The sequence below is a fragment of the Pelobates fuscus genome, chromosome 9 (genome assembly GCF_036172605.1).
Source record: "Pelobates fuscus isolate aPelFus1 chromosome 9, aPelFus1.pri, whole genome shotgun sequence".
Taxonomy (NCBI): Eukaryota; Metazoa; Chordata; class Amphibia; order Anura; family Pelobatidae; genus Pelobates; species Pelobates fuscus.
Window position 1 is genome coordinate 53,027,985 of NC_086325.1, and position 16,404 is coordinate 53,044,388.

A 16,404-nucleotide genomic window follows, 5' to 3' on the forward strand; every position below is an offset into this window, starting at 1 on the left:
TTGAGTAGTATAAGATTTGTATTAAGAATTAAAAAGCATAAAAAGACAATATAGATGTAACAATTTAAAAATAAATACCACAAACTTGGCAAAACTATTGATTTATTTTTTTCGGCTTCTTAATTAAGCTCAAAATATATAATGTGAGAGTCTCCATGGTGTCCGCTTTTGCAAATAATATGCATTTATGGAGTAATTTAAAAATGTGAGCTACTAAAATGCCCCTAAATATATCTGCAGTCTGTCGGGTTTAAGAAATAATTTTTTAAAAATGCAAAAATAAAATAATAATATACACTTGAAAATAAACTGCTGCTAAAATGGCTGTATAATAAGGCTCAAAATATATCATATGACATATATTCACAAATAGTCTTACATGATTTGAACTGTGAAAGTGCTACAATGCCCACGAAATGCAGAATAAGCCCATCAAAGTCATCAATGGAAATTCTTATTGTAAAAACTGAAATAGTCAGAACTCTTATATAGCACATATATACACATATATCTCAAAATACACTTATAATATATTATAAAATGCTTTAATTATAATATATTATACATATATAGGAAATAAAATTTTGTGTATATATATATATATATATATATATATATATATATATATATATATATATATATATATATATATATATACCGTATATACTCGAGTATAAGCCGAGTTTTTCAGCCCATTTTTTGGGCTGAAAAACCCCAACTCGGCTTATACTCGAGTCAGAGTCTGTATTATGGCAATTTGCATTGCCATAATACAGACCGGGGGAGAGGGGGGCTGGCAGAGCTGTACTTACCTGTTCTGCAGCTCCTGTCAGCTCTCTCCTCCTCCGCGCCGTCCGTTCAGCACCTCGGTCAGCTCCCAGTGTAAGTCTCGCGAGAGCCGCGGCTCTCGCGAGACTTACACTGTGAGCTGACAGAGGGAGCTGCACGGACGGCGCAGAGGAGGAGAGAGCTGACAGGAGCTGCAGAACAGGTAAGTACAGCTCTGCCAGCCCCCCTCTCCCCCCACTGAACTGCCACTGGACCACCAGGGAAGGAGCCCCCCTCCCTGCCATGTATCAAGCAGGGAGGGGGGACGAAAAATAAATAAAATAAGAAATAATAATAAAAAAAAAAATAATAATAATAAAAAAATAAATAAAAAAAAAGGGGGTATAAGGACCACTGTGGGAGGGGGGGGGGGTATAAGGACCACTATGGGAGGGAGGGGGTGGGATAAGGACCACTATGGGAGGGAGGGGGGGTATAAGGACCGCTATGGGAGGGAGGGGGGGGATAAGGACCACTATTGGAGGGAGGGGGTGGGATAAGGACCACTATGGGAGGGAGGGGGGTATAAGGACCGCTATGGGAGGGAGGGGGGGATAAGGACCACTATGGGAGGGAGGGGGGGATAAGGACCACTATGGGAGGGAGGGGGGGGATAAGGACCACTATGGGAGGGAAGGGGGGGGATAAGGACCACTATGGGAGGGAGGGGGGGGATAAGGACCACTATGGGAGGGAGGGGGGGGATAAGGACCACTATGGGAGGGAGGGGGGGATAAGGACCACTATGGGAGGGAAGGGGGGGATAAGGACCACTATCGGAGGGAGGGGGGTGGGATAAGGACCACTATGGGAGGGAGGGGGGGAGAAAAGGAACACTATGGGAGGAAGGGAGGGGGGGATAAGGACCACTATAGGAGGGAGGGGGATAAGGACCACTATGGGAGGGAGGGGGATAAGGACCACTATGGGAGGGAGTGGGGGATAAGGACCACTAGGGGAGGGAGGGGGGGATAAGGACCACTAGGGAAGGGGAGGGGGAAGTAGGGACCACTAGGGGAGGGGAGGGGGAAGTAAGGACCACTAGGGGAGGGGTGAGTCAGGACCACTGGGGGAGGGGGGTGAAGGAACACGGGGGTGGGGAGGTAAGGACCACTGAGGGAGGAGGAGGGGAGGTCAGGACATATGGGGGGGGCAAATATCCTTGCACCGGCCCTGCACACACTGCATTCATACACACACTGCATTCATACACACACACACTGCATTCATACACACACACTGCATTCACACACACACACTGCACTCATACACACGCTGCACTCATACACACGCTGCACTCATACACACGCTGCACTCATACACACACACGCTGCACTCATACACACACACGCTGCACTCATACACACACACGCTGCACTCATACGCACACACTGCATTCATTATACACACACTGTAAATAAATATTCAATTAATATATTTTTTTTAGGATCTAATTTTATTTAGAAATTTACCAGTAGCTGCTGCATTTCCCACCCTAGTCTTATACTCGAGTCAATAAGTTTTCCCAGTTTTTTGGGGAAAAATTAGGGGCCTCGGCTTATATTCGGGTCGGCTTATACTCGAGTATATACGGTATTCTACATTTGAAAATTGTATGCCATGATGGGGTTATTTCACATTTCTGGGCTACCATATGGTCTCAAAAAGCAACACAGATCCAGCAAACTGAATTGGGCAAGCCCTATATTGACACTGTAACTTTCCAAAACACCATAAAACCTGTACAAGGGGGATATTGGTATACTCGAGAGACTTCGCTGAACACAAATATTAGTGTTTCAAACAGTAAAAGGTATCACAACTATGAAATCACCAGTAAAAGTGGCTTCTACAAAAGACTGGACATACCCCACTTTGAATGCCGTGGGTTGTCTACTTTTACAAATGGTATGCCATGATGGGGTTAATTTTCATTCCTGAGCTGCTATACGGTCTCAAAGGCAACATAGGCTCAGCAAACCAATCTGGCAAATTTCAATGTGCAAACATGAAAAACGGGAAAGCCCTACATTTGACCCCTGCAAGCTTGCAAAAACCCATAAAACCTGTACATTGGGGGAGATGTTGCTGACCACATATTGGGGTGAGCTTTGTCAGGAACACATAACAGGAACTGAGAATCCTTGCCTAAAGTACAATGTGAGTGAAAAATAACACAAAAAAATGACTACCCAAACGTTTGACAAAGACTGGTGGTAGAATTAGTGTATGGAAAGTGTTAAAATACCACCATCTGAAATACCCTAGGGTGTCTACTTTTCAAAAATATATGGTTTGATGGGGGTAGATTACATTGGCCAGCTTAAAAAATGTTCCAATAGGACATGGGTGCATGATGACCAGCTGTGAAAATTCCAAGTTGGAAAAGTGGAATGTGCACCCTCCAAATAAGGTCTTTTAGCCCCCAGAGAACCCAACACACCTATAAATGGGGTGGTATCACTGTACTCAGGAGATGTTGCTGAACACATATTGGGGTGTACTTTGGCAGTAACCCTTAAAGTTCTCAGTACATGTATTCTTAAATTGCTATGTGTGTCAAAAAACCCACCAATTATCGATTTATTTTTTTACATTTGGCATAGATTGGTGTTAAAATGGTTGCATGAAAAGAGTCAAAATACCCCAATTTTATTTTATTTTTTTCCATATCTAATCTTTATTTTAGAAAGAAATTATTTATGACATTACACATTTACGACACTATACAGCACAACATATTTGACATGCATAGTTATGAATCTCTATTTACATTACATGTTAATATATCATTTTCTATTTCCACTTTTTATTATGTTACTTATCTTCTAAGTTTAAACTTTACATATCCTATCCAGCATGTCAACACATAAGAAAGTATACAATACAACATAAACCCCATGTCTCTTATTCCTGCGATAGGGACTAAATTAGATAGGACTTCCTGTGCCAAGTTAGAATTATACACTTGTTGCTTTAGATCCTGCCCAGTGTTATGCATTATATACATATGTAAGTGGGGTCACATAGCTTTTCTCTTTTAAAAAAAAAAAAAAAGAAATTACATCTGTTGTATCTTACACAGTCAATCTGTCATCATTATCCTTTCTTTAGATATTATACCCATTCAGGGGTCAAGTCCTGGGGAAAAAAGTGTGGGAAGTGTGGGAACTCTACCCCACCAAAAAAAAAACCACTCGTATGCATATATAAACGCGTGCACAGACACACACACATACTCAGACACTCACACAGTGGTGTATTTTAATTTTGTGCTGCCCTAGGCATGACTATACCGGAGCACCCCCTAATCTAAATTTACCACCCCTTCCTGTCAAGGGCGCACCGCTTCCTGATTAAGAACCCACCCCTTCCTCTTTAGACTCCACCTTTTCCTGCTCCTTTTAAAGAAATACTATAGTGCCAGGAAAACAAAGCTGTTTTCCTGGCACTATAATTCCCTGTAGTGCCCCCCCTCCCTCATTCGACACTGATGGGGTTAAAATCCTATGGGTATTTTATGGGTCACCTAACCACCCGAAAGTCCCTCTAGTGTCTGATAGACAGCCACTAGAGGTGGAGTTACCCCTCAAGGTAATTATTGCAGTTTCTGAGAAACCGCAATAATTAAACTTGCAGGTTTAAGGGGACTGGGACACTGCACCCAGACCACTTCAATGAGCTGAAATTGTCTGGGTGCCACGTACATATGATAACAGACGTAAATACACTCATACACACACACACACACACTGACACAAACACACACATACATACACCAACAGACATGAACTAACACACACACACAAACAGACATACACACACACAAACAGACATACACTAACAGACATACACACACACACACACGCACACACTAACATACACACACACACACACACACTAACAGACATACACACACACACACTAACAGACATACACACACACACACACACTAACAGACATACACACACACATACATACACATACACTAACAGACATACACACATACACTAACAGACATACATACACATACACTAACAGACATACATACACATACACTAACAGACATACACATACATACACATACACTAACAGACATACACATACACATACACTAACAGACATACACACACACATACATAGACTAACACACATACACATACACTAACAGACATACACATACACTAACAGACATACACACACACATACATACACATACACTAACAGACATACATACACATACACTAACAGACATACACACAGACATACATACACATACATACATACACATACACTAACAGACATACACTAACAGACATACACTAACAGACATACACTAACAGACATACACTAACAGACATACACACAGACATACACACAGACATACACACAGACATACACACAGACATACACACAGACATACACTAACAGACATACACTAACAGACATACACTAACAGACATACACTAACAGACATACACTAACAGACATACACTAACAGACATACACACAGACATACACACAGACATACACACAGACATACACACAGACATACACACAGACATACACACAGACATACACACAGACATACACACAGACATACACACAGACATACACACAGACATACACACAGACATACACACAGACATACACATACACTAACAGACATACACACAGACATACATACACATACACTAACAGACATACACACAGACATACATACACATACACTAACAGACATACACAAACAGACATACACACAGGCATACATACACATACACTAACAGACATACACACAGGCATACATACACATACACTAACAGACATACACACAGGCATACATACACATACACTAACAGACATACACACAGACATACATACACATACAGACATACATACACATACACTAACAGACATACACACAGGCATACATACACATACACTAACAGACATACACACAGACATACATACACATACACTAACAGACATACATACATACACTAACACATACATATATTCAAATTATTCAAATAAACATTGCCCACCCACCCAGCCTCCCTACCTTTCAGGAAAGCTGGCATGGATGGGTCCCTGGGGTCCAGTGGGGCTGCAGTGAGGCTGGCATGGGGGTGCCACCTGATTGCCCCCCCCTCCTCCCCCCCGGTGGGCGGCTCTCTCCCTGTCACACGCGGCGAGGGAGCTGTGTCCTCTCTGCTCCCTCTCGCCGCGCGCCGTTTTCTGATGCAGGGAGCCGGAATATGACGTCATATTCCGGCTCCCGGCATCAGCAGACAACCCACGCGGCGAGAGGGAGCAGAGAGGACACAGCTCCCTCGCCGCGTGTGACGGGGAGAGAGCCGCCCACCGGGGGGGAGGAGGGGGGGGCAATCAGGTGGCCCCCCCATGACAGGGGGAAGAGAGGGCATTTATTTGGGGGCGGCATTTTTTGCCGCCCCCTGAGTGCCTGCAGGGGGAACGGCGTTCCTGCTGTGAAAAAAGTGCAGGAACGCCGTTCCCACGCGTTCCTGCAGGACGCGAGCCCTGTACCCATTTCCATCTTTAGCCGATATACCAGTTACAAGTTTAATACCTTGGGTTGTCTTCTTTTAAAAAATATATACATGTGAAGGGTTATTCAGGGATTCCTGACAGATATCAGTGTTACAATGTAGCTTGCGTTAATCTTGAAAAATAAATGGTTTGGAAATAGCAAAGAGCTACTTGTATATATAGCCCTATAACTTTCCAAAAAAGCTAAGAACATGTTAACATTGGGTATTTCTAAACTCAAAATTATTAAAGTATTTTGCATGGGTGTTTTTTGGTGATTGTAGATGGTTGTGGTTGTAGATGCGTAACAGATTATGGGGGTCAAAGTTCGAAAAAGTTTTTTTTTTTTTAATTTTTGTCATATTTTATAAAAAAAAATGTATAGTAAATTATGATATGATGAAAATAATAGTATCTTTAGAAAGACCATTTAATGGCAAGAAAAACGGTATAGAATATGTGTGGGTACAGTAAATGCGTAAGAGGAAAATTACAGCTAAACAAAAACACTGCAGAAATGTAAAAACAGCCCTGGTCCTTAACGGTAAGAAAATTGAAAAACGGTCTGGTCACTAAGAGGTTAAAGACCTACTTATGAAGTTTACCTTCTGTTTTGTTTGTTGTTTTTTTTTTCTTTCCATTTTTCCTGCCAAGACATCCTTCTGATGTGAATAAGACTATCAGGGTTATTTACTAAAGTGAGAATTTCCAATAATTTAAAGTGAATTTCAGCTTTAATTTAGTTGGAGAATTTTCCCAGTTTGGTAATTCTGGCCTTAAATTTGAAATATTCTTCAAATTCCGGACACTTATTCACAAGCCCTCTTTGTTCTTACAGATTAATTTTTTTTCCTCTTCACTATAATTGAGATTGTTGAAATCCTTTCTTTGTATCTTCATTTTGTGTGTATTTTGTTTTTTTTCCCTGAAAGATTCGGGTGGCTTTGACTTGTCAGATGCCTTGGATGAGAAGAATGATCCAAAAGGTTCAGGTATGGGGCAGTTGAAATTTAGGAATTAAATTTTGTACTTGTTACAATGAAGCCACTCTGTATAATGTTGCAAAATGTAATCCAGATGGTACAACCTATTAAAGGGAATGGGTCTGTGCTGTCTGTGACAGTCTCACTTTGCAGTACAAGTCTGAGGATCCCTCTTTACATTAAACATGTCTAAGTACTTGCATCATCGTATGTTACCTATTAAATATGACAATAGATCCTCTAAGTGAAATTTATTTTAACTAATTTTTGTTACTTTGCACTTGGATCTTTCACAGATAATCTAGCAGTAGTTTATCAGACTTTTTATTATTTTTATTTAGTATATTACCTCCTGCATTACTAACATTTAGTGCAAAACCTCTTTATAATGCAAGAACCACTTCCTTATGGTTTACCAAGCTTCAGTCTTGACCTACAATGTCAGCACAGTTGAACAATTAATTAGGCTACTACAACAAGAGATAAGATAAGGTTTTTGCAGGGGGGCGGGGCCAGACCACCAAGCCTAATGGCTGCATGCATACACAGCTCCTGCAAATTTCTAGGCCTAAAGCCTTAAAAACATGATTTTTTTTCGCTTTAATAACGACCACCAGCAGCAATCCACAATGCAGAGGAGAAACTGGAACCAGGGTGAGGCCGGCTCCTCGAGCTGCAATCCACTGGTGAAAAAAATCTTCGATAGCCCGACTGGGGCCTACTCCGGCGGTGAGTGGGGCGAACAGCTGCTGCTCCACTATTCTGCCAAACGGAACCCAGCCAGAGGCCCTAAGCAGAGCGGACCGGACCCCGAGCGGCATACTTCTGAGGGCATACCTGCCTATTTAAAAGACACCCTCTTTACTGCAGCAGATGTACCCCAGCAATGATGGGCGTAATAGTGTAACCATTAGTTCATACCCTGTTAGCCCCCCTTGCACCCACACCAAACACGGGGCCCAGTGGCTGCTTTGCTGAAATATTAATCCTAGTCTAGCGTGTTTCTTCATTTTATTTTGTACCTTTATAATCGACTAAGTTAGGGTCAAACCATACAGATTGTCTTAGCCAGCCCTAGGGTTTTTCTTGTTAAGCAACAATGTATACATTGGCGTTAATTAATACACTTTTCATATTGTCTATTATAGCGAACCTAAAGCAACGCAAGTTTAAGCCAGTTTAACTCTCAACTCTCGAAATGTCTAAGCCTGTACAAACATTAACAAGTTGTCAAATCTGATGGTCAACCTTCTAACTATGTTATGTCATATCCTGACAATACCTTAGCAACGTAAAACCATTCTGTTTATAACCCAAAAATGTGCTTGTTCTACTATGTACCTCTATGTTTATCTGTTTTAATGCGCTGGAGGATTGCCTTTGGGGTACCTCACTAGCGAATGTTAGAAGCTTACGCACAACAAAAATAAAGAATTAAATAAAAAGATACGTTTTTTGCAAAGGGAAAAAATCAAGAACAAATGCCCCTTTTTTTTTTATCCTAGGTTTTTATTTTTAGAACCCTTTCAAGTGAGATGGAAACACCTATAAATGTGTCATCGTTGTTTTGAAATATACATTTGAACTTTAACGAGTGCAAATTGTAAGATAAAACAAAACTATTCCTCTTCACAGATTACTGATTTTATATTTTATTGATTAACTCTACAGAATTATGGCGGCTTTTTTTTAGAGTTCTAAATCTGTGCTGTATGCATTTAAAAAAAACCAAAAAAACAATTCTACATAAATATAAGTTTTTCATGGTGATAGGTACCAAGATTAAAGAGAAAGATAAGCCGGCTGGGGGATCTGGTAAGAAGCAAGTCTTCTGGCACAAAACGTACTTCTTTTTTCCACTTGAACGCCTTCTCTTATTCTCCTTTCTTCTTTAGTCTCAAATAAACACATTACGCCATTAAACCTTCGCTAGCCAGATGTTCTGCTATGCCCAGTTTATACTAAAAATTTATATTGTGTACCCAAGTACGCCCAGGAACGGACCTAAAAGCAATCCATACCAGAGCTAGGTTATATTAGCTCTTAGCTCTGGAATATGTGAGTTTTTCCATTTTTTTCCTTTTTTCCTGTGCTTACAAAAATAACATTATTACACTATATGCAATTTTATATTTTAAAGGCACAGAAGACACCAATATATCACTAGAAAAAATCCCAGTTAAGTGCTTGAATATCATTTTTTTGTGTATGCACAATATAATACTGGGTTATCACATAAGCGCTCCACTGTTTTAAACTTTGTGTACCCAAGTGTCTGTGGTTATCGGGGCCAGATTTTATTCAACATATGATGATGATGGTGGTCGTTTAGACTACTTTTATGATGTGGTAATATCAATAGTATTTTTCAGCATTTCCCAATGGGCTACCCTTCCTTCATCAAAGTGGCACTTCCGTACTTCTATTACGTTATGTTACCATGGAAACAGATCCGGGTAGTGTGTAGCCCAGAAAAGTTGCTTAGTGAAATATAGTTGCTTAGTGAAATAATTTCACCAAACATTAGGATTTTATGTATTCTATTTTAAATTGTTATATGGTAATATAGTTATGGCATTTATAAACTGCAGTTTTCCGTTTCACTGTTTGACGGAGAACTAAAATTAGATAGAAGCTGTTGCATACATCACAAATTATCAGCCAAGCTACTTACAGACACAATATGCTAGTCTGTTTAAAGTTGGTGAAATAATAACTAGAATTGTAAATGTACGTGTCATATGCACTGAACTGTTCGTCAATTCTTTCATGTCATGCTCTGGGAAGCGAGGAATTTAAAAGTACATTAAAAAAAGGGGAAAATCTCCAATTTAAATAAAGATCTTTTTCAAAATCACAAAAAAAAATATTACAGCACGGGAAAAAATGTGAGAAAATAAACCATTTGCTGAAATCCCAGAGTATTCTTATCTCAAATGTGACCAATGTAGTAGTTCACAGTGAGAATTGATCAATCATAGGTGGATGATGTACTTTTAGAAACTCCAAGAATCTCGTTTGAATGTTGTAGGGGACTTCTGTGTTCCTTTCACATTGTCCAACTGAGGTCACGTGTTTTGTTTGGCTGAGCCTTCTGGGAATCATATCGTACAGAAGAGGGGAGATTTATCAAGGCAAAACGGGTGCTAATATGTGTGTAAAGTGATACATATTGAGATACATTCTGTTCGTTTCCATGGTAATTGTTCCTTAGTTAGCTGTTTTTGCTCAGTATAGCACCTGCTTTTGCTTTGATAAATTTCTCCCAGATATTTATTCTATTCAGACTGCAGTGATAGGCAGCCTCTGATTCTTCAATTGCTGTGGATTCACGCTGTCATGAGAATAGGCAGCTGCTGGAATGCTAGAAGATACCCCTGTGGTCCTACAAAGGAACCTGTTGGTTGGATTGATGCTTTTTGCTTCCTAACACACTTGTTTGTAGGTTCTGCATTCTAACTACTCTATCTTCTTACCTCCGTTTCATGCTGTGGTTGTGCATTGCAAATTTAAATGCTCATCTGTTAACATATTCTTGTTTTAACTGTGCGATGTGTGCCTCTTTTAAAACGGCAAATACTCTACTCCCATTTAACATGAAATAATCTGTCTGCGTTTTTGTGCTGATGGTCAACAAATGTGTCTTTGTAGAGAGAATTTGACCTTTCTTAGTTGTACACAGCACACAGCATTGTTTCCATAGTAAAACAAGACTGCCGCCCATTTAGCTGTTACTAAATAGAAAATGACAAATTCCAAGTTATTGAATTCAGAATAGTAACTAACAGTGCAGTATTTAAAGGACTCTTTGAAATAAACATTTATATTGTACATTCTCCTAAGCCAAAACTAAAGGGTTTAGTGACTAATAACGAATTACAGGATAATGGATTTGCAATAAAATCAGGAAATAATCACAGCTTCGCTATTTTAGTCTGAATTTTGCATTTCAGTGTTTAATTAATTAGAAAAAAATAATAATTAGCGAATAGACCCCCGTTTATCCATGTATTTTCAGTGGATCCCTGTTCACTGGAAAACAACCATTATATTAGTCAATCTTGGAGGGATTATGTAGAAGGGAAACCTCTCTTTACAGAGTCACCTAAACAACCTAGCCTACGGAGCATCTCACTAAGTGACCAATCAGTCACGTTTTCACATTAGCCAGGGTCTGATGATGAATTTGTTTGTTTTTTCTTCCTTAATCACTGTTGCAATGTATTGCAGATTTTTCGGATTCTGATTTAGAAGACATCGTGGGTGGCGGTGGCTACAGTCCAGACAAAAAGAAAGGTATTATGAATTCACTTGTAGTTGGATACATTCTCCATTCCTGGTTTTGTAAGACTAGGTTTGGCCAGAAGATCAGCCCCATATCAACTTGGTTAGTAAGACTTGTGTTACATTAAGGGGAATAAGGCATTTGTCCAAGGTGGAAGCCCAACGGGATGCTGTGCAAGTCTATTGACCTACTGAAAAGAATTTAAGATTTTCCATTTACTGGCCTCTGCATTGCAAAATAGCACACGGACAGCACATTGGTTGGCATATGCCATTATCAAGTCTAATACTGTATCTGATGAATGACCCATTCAGCTGCAAAAGGAACACTAAATCACTTCTTTCTAAATGTTTTCCCACCATGGACCACTAGGGCTGATGCCCTCTCCCATGTCCTACACTTATGGATTCATACATAATACATATTCAGGAACACCACACACATAAAAAAATAATTTTTAAATTTAACAAGGCTACTTAAAATCACCTATCTCAGCAAACAAATATGGGAAACCCGTTCCATCATATGGCCATGCTGTGTTAAGCCCACCACTACTTAACAGTATCCTACACTAATTCAAACGTGGGAGACAAATTTAATAGTGCTAGTGCTAAATAAGCTAAAGTGTATTTAAATAATTTGTTGTAAGAGCATTGTTATTATATTAAAAAATAAATATATATATATGATATAGTTCAAAATGAATGTGATAAAGGCAATTTAAAAAAAAATGCAGTGTCAAATCGAAACAATTCAAGTGATAGTGCTGTGATGAATATACTCAAAATGCAATTCATACATCTGCTGTATGAAAATTATAATTAAAGTGACATTACTATCCAAAACCTCCTCAAATATATAGCTGTGGTCACCTCCAAAGGAGCCTCTGAAGCTGGGCATGTTTCGGGTGTGCCCCCAATTCCTTTTTGTCCTTACTACACTTATGGATTGGCAGGGTGGTGGGCTTATTCATGACAGGGGTGAAGAATTACTTGGAAGGAAAGGGGTTCAGTGACCTGGACAAGGACGAGATAAGGTGCAGGAAAAGATAAACTACAGAACAAGGAATATAGACCAGTGAAAGAGAGAATTTAATTAGATGTTGAGATAGATATGGTGGAGAAAGAATATCATTTGTAGACGCTTAGACTGTACGCATAGTCTGAGTTTGCCTGTCCTTACTCATTGGTCAATCCAGGTCTTAATTGGGACACACAAATGGACATCGTCTTTGACATTTTGTTTTTTTGGAGCAGCATTCCTTCTTGCTGCCTGAGGATTAATGAGGTGTACTGACGTAATACCATGCAATAAAGAAGGGTTTATATGCGTTTTTGTTTTTTTCCTTTTCCTCAGGTGGTCATGGAGGTGGTGGTGGTGGCTCAAACGGATATTCAGGAGCAGGCGGTGACTCTGATTCTGGTGGGTGTCATTAAACCTCTACATGCCTTGAAAATTAGCAGAAGCTTCCTTCTGACTTGCAACATTCTTGCAAATATATGAGCTGTGACAGTCTCTCAGCTTGTTCAAAAGAAAGTAATTTCAAAGATTGTTAAATATTGGAAAAATATTAGATGTTATTTAATACCTAGAAATGATCTAGGTCCTATTTTATTGCACATGTGAGTTACACACAGTATTATTATTAAACAGACTCACTAGGTTTGGGAAACCCCGAGTAGAGGTGAAATGTTGCAAGTTAGGTGAAAAGTGTCACACATTTAATCCACAACATATCCAGTATATTGATACACGGCTCTGTGTTATGTCTGTCTACAACATCACTGTACGCATATATAACCATTATTAAAATGGCTGCTTGGTTTTCACAGGAGGTTCAGCAGAGCCTGCAACTATTGCAGGGGTGGCAAGCGGCTTGGCTATGGCATTACTTGGTGCTGTAGTGAGTTACATTTCATATCAACAAAAGAAGTTTTGCTTCAGAATACAAGGTACGTTTATTTACACAATTCACTTACATGATCTAAAGATTATTCGGAGCACTAGTATCCATACCTCCAAACTGTTAGATTATGGCTTGGGGTTGTATTTATGATGAGATGTAGTATCTAAAGTTTGGATTGGGAACAACATTTAGATTCAAGTTGAATGTGAGGTTCAGGTTATCATTAGAAGCTTATGGTATATTAATAATGTATTGTGTTGCTTAGAAAAAGCTGGTGCTGAGTTTTTGTAGACACCATTAACGGAGTTTTCAGGCCTGATTGTCTGGCACAAGAGTGCAAGTACGGAGGTGACCCAGAGTCTCTCGCCCCTCACCCCCTCAGCTCACTAAAGGCAAGTCTACTGTCTAGCAGCATCCTACATTTTTAGAGAAGTGGTGGGACAACCTTACAATCGTCTTTTCAGAGGCACAGTGATCGACTAGATGGACCATTCCCTCCATAAGCTCTACTATACAAGAAACAAACCACAAATTGTTTTCTCGCTTGTACCACACATCTCAACTCCTACAATGAATCTTGCTTCGTATTCCTAATACATGCTGGAGGGGCTAAACTGTGGTTGGAACAATGATACACATTTGGTGGGACTGCCCGCTTATAGCTTCATATTGGCGAAAGTGTACCCTACTATAAATTTATTTTGGGGAAAGCTTGCCATTTTGTGCAGCATTGTTCCCCCTTAGCCATATGATATTACCTATTTCCAAATTTAAGAAATCCCTGACCAAGCATTTCCTTAATACAGCTAGGATGCTGATCACTGCCTTCTGGAAAAAGACCTTGGCCCAGAGCCTGGCACCATGGGTGGCCTATATTGGGTCCATGTAAGCAATGACTGCCTTATTGCATGGTATACATGAAGCTAATGTCATCTAGCGAATGATTGGCAAACAACAAAGGGAACTGACCGGCAACCTAACACATTCCTCTTCACCTTTTCCCCCATGTTCTACACAAGGTTTTAGGAATTCTCACTCCTGCACTGTGTTTTATCGCTTGTTTGGCACGGAGGTGGTGATCCCTTTAGGATGCCTCCACTAACTTGCCTTGGCTCAATATCTTTGGTTTGAGGCTGTTATTCATTTGCTAGGGAAGTGTAGCAATATATCGAATCCCACAGGTCTGGTTACCTGTATTAATGACCTATTTATAAGGGAATTGCCTTGTTTTTTTTTCTGTCATATTCTTTCTATTTTGTCAAAGTATGATATCTTTATAAAGAGAGTGTCAAAATAAAAAAAAAGAACCAGTGCTTCAACTCAGTAGGGTGATTCCCATCAATCTCAGGCAACCTGAGGCATGTATGTCCCACTGCTTCGCTAAGAAAAGAAGGGAGTCCTAGCAATGATGTGCATTTTTTTTTTTAATGACTTTGACCTTGGCAGTGTTTCTTTGGGTGTTTGGTTTTGTAACCCCGGCACTCACCGTGTACACTTTATTTCGTTTAAAACCTCAAAACATTGTTCGAAAAAAACAAATTTTAATGTTTTGGAGATGGTGATAAAATAAAGCCCCTTATTGTTTATTATTTTGCCATAGTACACGCTTTAACCCGTTTTTAAAGCTGGCTTAAATGTTGCTTTTTTTTTTCCTTTCCTAAACTTTCTCTCAGTCCATCATTCGGCCAACTCACAGGCTATGTTTTGGTGAAATAAGATTTTGAGAGAGCAATGGCCTCCACATACCGGTATTTATTTTTGCTGAGCAGGTGCCCATGTGTTTACGTTCTGCACATGTGTATCACTAGATCAAATAATTATACTCAGTGTTTTGTTTGTCTCGTGAATTTCCCTAAAAATGTGGAAACCATTTGTGGAAGATCAGAGTTCCCTGGATCCTTGAACAACTTTCAAGGTTACGTGTGTATATAGTCCTGTTGCAAGGCAACACAAAGATCCAGAGAAGACTATAAGCGTGGATCTTGCTTTCTAGAGGTCTTTCCCAAGGACTTGCTTATTCTGCAGCACACAACACTTTATCCTGGAAATAGAAATGTCCAGTGAGCCATAAAGAATTATGTCGTTTATGCCTTGAGGGTTTAGTAATGTGATATTGACAGTCTGCACAGCACTCTATTAGCAGCCTACAACTGGATATAACATATACTAGACAGATTATATTTTATGGGATTTAATTAAGACATTCCACCCTCATCACCCTCTCTATTTGCTAATTATTAAAATGAATTATATTTACACAGCTAGAAAAATAATTGAGGGGGGAAAAAAAAGTGCCCACCCTCCCCTGGAAAAAAAAAACATGGATAATTGTGTTTTTGCTTTAAATCTGATGTTTTAGTTTATGCGCAACTGAAATGCTAATTAATTACGACAAACTCCATACTATTTAATGCAGACTATCTGGACAAAGTCAAAAAATATGTGAAGAATAGGGGATGTGGGGAAAAAAACTCACATTTACCAGAGCCCTATCACCCCAGGCTCTGATCTTATGATATAATTTTTATCACATAATTTTTTAGTAATGTAGTCTTAATATGATGACAGTTTTATATATGACATTCTGTATGAGTAGTTATGTGCAATAATAGGTTGGACACTAGCCCTTTAACGTTGGTTACCTGATTGAAAAGTACACACATATGAGTATGCTGGACTAGAGACTTAAAATCCATCGGATGTATAATACCAGCCTTTCTGAGGAAACCACGCCCCCGGACCAATGAAATAACAGAAGGGGAGGAGTGAGACACTTAAAAGACAGGGCTGGACACCAATGACGTTGTCAGAGGAAGCCTGTGGAGGCGGGCGAAACGCGTCACACACACGTC

The 16,404-nt window shown here is 39.7% G+C and overlaps 1 protein-coding gene across 3 annotated transcripts in view; it reads left to right on the forward strand.

Annotated features, from left to right (window-relative positions):
• Positions 1-16,404, forward strand: part of CD99L2 (CD99 molecule like 2) — a 76,967-nt gene that overhangs the window by 58,042 nt on the left and 2,521 nt on the right. For 2 of the 3 annotated variants that reach the window (XM_063431965.1, XM_063431966.1), the window contains exons 7-11: positions 7,311-7,370; positions 9,135-9,176; positions 11,592-11,657; positions 13,003-13,068; positions 13,479-13,598. In XM_063431965.1, the coding sequence (XP_063288035.1) occupies positions 7,311-7,370; positions 9,135-9,176; positions 11,592-11,657; positions 13,003-13,068; positions 13,479-13,598 (354 nt within the window). The remainder of the gene's footprint in view (positions 1-7,310; positions 7,371-9,134; positions 9,177-11,591; positions 11,658-13,002; positions 13,069-13,478; positions 13,599-16,404) is intronic. The other variant, XM_063431967.1, reaches the window with a different exon arrangement.